This window comes from Paroedura picta, chromosome 16, assembly GCF_049243985.1.
Source record: "Paroedura picta isolate Pp20150507F chromosome 16, Ppicta_v3.0, whole genome shotgun sequence".
NCBI classification, from domain to species: Eukaryota; Metazoa; Chordata; class Lepidosauria; order Squamata; family Gekkonidae; genus Paroedura; species Paroedura picta.
Window position 1 is genome coordinate 9645790 of NC_135384.1, and position 6603 is coordinate 9652392.

The following is a 6603-nucleotide window of genomic DNA, read 5'->3' on the forward strand; positions in this document are numbered from 1 at the left end:
ATATTGGTCTAACAGGCAAAAGCCAGAAATGCAACAGAAATTAAAGCGGGATTTAAAAAACAATAACAAAATGCGGCCGAAACCTATTCTGATGTCTGTGTGATGTATTGCAGAGCTCGATTATTCAAGTTTGCCGGGCGGCACGATGGATCAGTGAGGCCAACTACGAAAAAAATTTAATCTTGCTGCAAATCGCAACTATTCTTCTTCACCTGCCCCACCTCAGAGAGATCTGCCTTTCCCCGGCAAGAACAGCGGCCTGTGTTTGTGCGTGCATGCGTGTACACATTACGCGTGTTTATTTTTGTATTGTCATTGTACTGAATATGCGTTTCGTGAAGCAGTTCTTGCCGTCCTCTGGAATACAATTGTTTGAGGCAATGTGCTTTCTCCTCAAGGAACACTATCACCCTCGCTCTCCCCCCTCCCTTTCTCCACCCCCTTGTTGTTTTTCTCGACTTCCCCCTCTCCCCCCCCTTCTTCTTCTGAATGGGCAGCTTCCCAACTTGTGAACAGAAAATAAAGAAATATTCAAATTCCCTCCTCGACACCAGCACTCAGGCCGAAGTTACCATGGATCCCCCAATGCCCGGCTCAGCTTGGGCTGCCTGCCCCTCCCATTCACCTGTTGGGGGCACATATAACCCGCCCCTGCTGACTGCTAAGCACCGGCTCCCACGGGATCCTTCCAGAGAACAGCAGGCACCTGCGCCGTGAACGATCCAGCGACAAACAGCCAGGCTGTGGCCCCAGCAAAATACGGTCTGTCCGAGTCACCTCGCGAGCATATTCCTGCACAGTTCTCCTGCACCTGCCCGTTCTTCTTGATCCAGCATGCCTTCTGCCATCGAGTTTATAGATTAACACTCTGTGGACAGGTAAGGGACACTCTCTCTTCGGAAGCCACCTGTTGGATGCCGTCAGCAGCCCACCTTCTGAGCCGCTTCTCGCCGTGCGGAACACGGAAAGACTGCTGTGGGCTTTCGCCAGCCGCTTCCCATCGAAAAACTTGATACCCCAGAGGAGCCCAAAAAAGAAAGTGCGTTTCTGCTGGTCCCGTACGCGGGTAGGCTATTCTCCAAGGCCTTATCATTTGATCTTTCAGGGAAGAAACCTTTACTTTTGTCCCTCGCTTCGGGGACTGAAGGCTTCTGGGTTTTGTTCCCCATCGCTCAAAGACTTCCCATCTTTGGGCTGCTGATCAGCTCTTAATCTGGGTGTCCCAGAAAGCAGGAGAGGAACAGCATCCTCCGAGGGAGGGGGGTTAGGTAAAGACCACCCGCCATGTCCTCTGCAGGGCTAGAGATTCTGGCCTTGAGCCTGTGCATTTTTGGCTGGCTGGGGAGCATTATCTCATGCGCCCTGCCCATGTGGAAGGTCACCGCTTTCATCGGGAACAACATTGTCGTGGCGCAAATCATCTGGGAGGGACTCTGGATGAACTGCATTGTGCAGAGCACTGGCCAGATGCAGTGCAAGATCTACGACTCCATGTTGGCTTTGCCTCCGGATCTGCAAGCCGCCCGGGCCCTCATGGTCATCGCTGTGCTTCTGGCCATCTGGGCCCTCTTGGTGGGCATCATGGGGGCCAAGTGCACCAACTGCGTCGACGACGAAGGCACCAAGGCCCGCATCGTCATCACCTCCGGCTCACTCTTCATCGTCTCCGGGCTCCTCACCCTCATCCCCGTGTGCTGGTCGGCCAACACGATCATCCGCGACTTCTACAATCCGCTGGTGGTCGAAGCCCTGAAGAGGGAGCTGGGAGCTGCTCTCTACGTCGGCTGGGCGGCTTCTGCCCTGCTTCTCCTTGGAGGCTCACTGCTGTGCTGCACCTGCCCACCAAGGGAGGACCGCTATCCGCCACCACGTATTGGGTATTCCGCCCCGGCCAGGTCGACTGCCCCCCCAGGCAGCGGAATCGACAAGCGGGACTATGTATGAGTGGTGGTGGTGGTGGTGGTGGAGGAGGTGGTGGTAGACTTGCCAGATGTCTCCAGGCCCAAACCCTGACAGGAGTTTCAGGCGCAAGAACTTCTATGGTAGAAAACGGGAACGATCGGTCTGGGTTGAGTTGTGATATCTGGCAATTCTGGAATGTTTGTCTCCGTGTGTGTATGTGTGCGTGCGACTGTGAGTGCATGTGTGAGTGGGAAGACCTGAGCAAACCGATACACAAACCCTTGAACAAACGGTAATGAAAGAGAACAACAAACAGGAGAGGAATAAAAGTTGCAGAGGTCAGGGCAAATGAGAGGAAGAGAGACTGATCAGGTAATGGCTGAGGGCGACCATGGTTGTGGGAATGGGAAGCGCATGGACGGATGTGTGAGGAGGGAGCTGCCACTGTGGACAATTGAGTAACGCAAGAACAGACGGAGGGGTGGCAGGTGAACGTACGAGATAAACTGACACTTGGGGAACCAACCGCATTATTCACAACGGGGCCTTGAGAATGCATTGTGGAGTTTTGTTGTTGTTGTTGTTGTTCTTTTTCCTCCCCCAAGAGTGAAAGAATGCGCGCGCATGAGGGGGGAAAGGGGAGAACCAGAGAACGAGGGAATGAACCGTGAACAGAAGGGAGGGGATAAAATGAATCGAAGAAAAGACAAAACCGAGCCAGCGTTTGACGTAAAGAGCCACGAGGGCAGGGAAATCGCAGGCAAAGGGGGTGTGTCTCACACAAGGTCTGGTTGGTGACCTGTTTTTCAGGAGGTTAGAAGGCATGGCTCAGAGAGCAGTGGAGGGAAGGCCACGGGAGACCCTGACCCTGTCTTGCTTTTGGACTGGCATTGTTTTCTTGCCGGTTAATAATTTGCTACGGGTTTGCTTATCCCCAGGGGCCCGACAATCAAAGGGGGCGGCTGATCCCCCTACTGCTCCCTGTCCCTCCATCACAGCCCGCCTGGGTCAGATTCAAGAGGAAATGGACCTCTCTCACACAAACGCATGCATACGTGCAGTGTTTTTCTTTTTTTTTGGAAGCCAGTGCTCATAGATGAGGTTACACTGGTTTCCACCAATTTTCCCCTCAGGACTGGGGACAGCCCTCCCCCCAAAGGGGTTTGTACTCTGTACAGGTGGGTGCCACCCCCAAAAAAGCCCTGGCCCCACCTACTCATTAGACGTCCCTCCTCTCACACAGCTGGCTTCCAAACTCAGCTGCTCCCAACTTTTTCTAGTACAGAAGATTTGGGGGAGCAGGAAAGAAGCAGAGCGTCTTTACTCTGGGAAACGGGTGTGCTTTTCTTCAGAGGTTTCTCAATAATAGAAAGGGGGTAGCTCCCTGAGGTAATTACTTGACTGCAATAAGATCGTGTGGGCGGGGGGGGGGGGGAGAGGATCCACAGGGCTCTTTTTGTGGTCCTCTCCCTTGTCTGGTTTTGTGTTGTCTTTCTCCAAACTCTGTTATTCGGATAAAACCAAAGTGTTTGTAATATGGATCGAAGTCTTCTGTTGGGGGGGGGGGGGGCGGAGGCTGGGGAGGTGAAAGGGAGCGACACCTAAATGGAAAAAGATAGGAATGGGAGGTTGTTCAGTGTACACAGGGGTGGGCAAACTGTGGCCCTCCAGATGTCCATGGACTACAATTCCCAGGAGCCCCTGCCAGCATGCGGCTCATGGGAATTGTGGTCCATGGACATCTGGAGGGCCACAGTTTGCCCACCCCTGATCTAGAAGAAGAAGAAGAAGAAGAAGAAGAAGAAGAAGAAGAAGAAGAGTTGGTTCTTATATGCCGCTTTTCCCTACCCAAAGGAGTCTCAAAGTGGCTTACAGTCGCCTTCCCTTTCCTCTCCCCACAACAGACACCCTGTGGGGTGGGTGAGGCTGAGAGAGCCCTGATATCACTGCCCGGTCAGAACAGCTTTATCAGTGCCGTGGCGAGCCCAAGGTCACCCAGCTGGTTGCATGTGGGGGAGCGCAGAATTGAACCTGGCATGCCAGATTAGAAGTCCGCACTCCTAACCACTACACCAAGCTGGCTCTCTAGAGCCTAATATCTAACAGAACTGGTACCATGATTCACTCTCAGAAGCTGTTCCCTTTTGTTCTTTATTGTACAGGAATAGTGCAGTTATGGAAGCCAGGCACGTGCTCCAGGACACGATCCCTGGCCACTTCACATGCACTTTGGCACCTTGTGTAAAAGTACCATAGCTTAGCTATCCCCCCGAAGCACAGGTGTGGTACCCAGGAATGCTACCATACTGCTGCTCTTGCAGAGAGCAGCCATGGTTTGTAGTCAAAAAGAGAGAGGTGCTGGAGACAATGCCCGGAGATTTAGCCTCCCTCTTTAAATCTGGACCTCTGATCATAGAATCATAGAATCATAGAATCATAGAATCATAGAATCATAGAATCATAGAATCATAGAATCATAGAATCATAGAATCATAGAATCATTGAGTTGGAAGGGGCCACACAGGCCATCTAGTCCAACCCCCTGCTCAACGCAGGATCAGAATCATAGAATCATAGAGTTGTAAGGGGCCATACAGGCCATCTAGTCCAACCCCCTGCTCAACGCAGGATCAGCCCTAAGCATCTGATCTCACTCTGGGTGCGCTGAAACTTGCTATAGTCATGGAGAAGACACAGAGTAAAATGCTGTGAATCACTCTCTTTAGCCTGCTGTTACAAGGGATGTTTAAAAACCAAACACTTTAACACCCGATAAGGGAAATATTAGTTGGTCCTAAGAGGGGTAAAAGGGGCTAGACTCAAATTAAGCTTTGTGGTATCTAAGCCACTGAAGGACAGAAAATCATGCCAGGAATGTGTGCAAAAGAAAGGGAACTGGAGTGACCAGTGGGTTTATGTAGGAGCAGAAAGGTGTCTAAGGTGTAAAAGGCGCACAGAGTGCATGCTGGTGGAATCAGGTCCGTTAGGGCAGGGGTAGTCAACCTGTGGTCCTCCAGATGTCCATGGACTACAATTCCCATGAGCCCCTGCCAGTGAACACTGTTTGACTACCCCTGCTTTGGGGGATTCCCACAAGGAAATGGACCTGATAAGCAGACGAGGGAACAGTGAAAAGGCAGGTATCGAAAGGCAAGAGTCAGAATGACTGCATTAACCAGGCCAAGGGTTGTGAAAGGAAATCGTATTCTTTATTTCCAGGTGTCAAGGAGAAGGCTGTCTGAAAGACAGATGCATTCTGCCCACGCTCAGTGGTACTCTGTCCTTTATGATTATCATATATATATATGTTTCAGGACAGAGTACAGGTAAACAGGTTTCTTCGGTTAAGCTGCACCTGAAACTGCAAACTACCTTCTCGGACAAACAGAATAACCTGGATTTTTAACCCTTTCCACTCTCCCTCCCTCCCAAATATCTTTTGCAAAGCCGTAAGGGCAGCGGCGTTCCCGATGACACCTCTCTCAGGGTAGAACAGGAAAGAGCAGGATTTCCCGGAGTCCTTCCCACCCCCACCCCCCAGACGACCAGGGGGCAAATAGCACCTAGTCCCCAGATGGGGGAGCGACACATTTCATATCATGGGCAGACGCATCAATTACACTCCTTCCTTGGCACCACCCCACAGCAAATTCCGTGCATTCCCTGGAAATGAAGCACAAAGAAGGAATAAGTATCTCATGACTGGCCACGACCTACCAAGGAAAATTAACATAACCCCAGTGTTCGAAATTAAGAGCTCTTCAAGCGGTAGGCCGCATTTGCGCTGCAGACGGTGCTTAACTAAGTATTATTAATTGGGTTATTCATTGATAAGTCATTTGTAAAAGAAGATCTGGGGCTCAAGTCAGCTGAGGGGCTGCAAGGCCGTAGGGTGGCTAGTTCCATCTTTGGTAATTGCTGGAGATCTGAGGGGGAGAGCCCAGGGAGGGAGGGGTTTGGGGAGAAGTAAGTCCTCAGCAGGGTATAATGCTGCCCTCCAAAAAAAAAAACATTTTCCCCGGGGAACTCATCTTTTCATCTGGAGATCGGTTGTAATTTCAGGAAATCTTCAATCCCCTCCAGAAGATCAGCAACTCTATGTTTGGGGGGAGAGATAACATATCCATGGAAGATACACTCTTTGCACATGCTCAGAGGTACCCCGACTTTTCATAAGAAGAAGAAGAATTGGTTCTTATATGCCACTTTTCTCTACCCAAAGGAGTCTCAAAGAGGCTTACAGTCACCTTCCCTTTCCTCTCCCCACAACAGACACCCTGTGGGGTGGGTGAGGCTGAGAGAGTCCTGATATCACTGCTTGATCAGAACAGTTTTATCAGTGCCATGGCAAGCCCAAGGTCACCCAGCTGGCTGCATGTGGGGGAGCAGGGAATCGAACCCGGCATGCCAGATTAGACGTCTGCACTCCTAACCACTACACCAAACTGGCTCTCAATTCAGACTAGGTTCCCACCTTGTGTGCAGCTCTAGGTCAAATGGAGGCAGACCTGCGGAGAATAGTCTGAGGTTAACAACAAGCGTTTGAGAGTCCAAGTTTATACCCTGAAACGCGTTAGTCTTAGAGGAGCTGCTGATCTTGAATCTGTTTTACTGCAGACCAACACAACAGACGTGTGAAATGATGATAAACAAGATTCTATTCTAAGAAAAAAAGAGGGATAAAAGAAACCCCACCCACCC

General features: G+C 50.9%; 1 protein-coding gene across 1 annotated transcript; it reads left to right on the plus strand.

Moving 5' to 3' along the window:
• Window positions 1-630: 630 nt before the first annotated feature.
• On the plus strand, window positions 631-3437 carry LOC143825819 (claudin-9-like). The gene has a single exon (XM_077314150.1). It carries the CDS (start codon window positions 1285-1287, stop codon window positions 1942-1944), a length of 660 nt encoding a protein of 219 aa, XP_077170265.1. The 5' UTR covers window positions 631-1284; the 3' UTR covers window positions 1945-3437.
• The last annotated feature ends 3166 nt before the right edge of the window (window positions 3438-6603 follow it).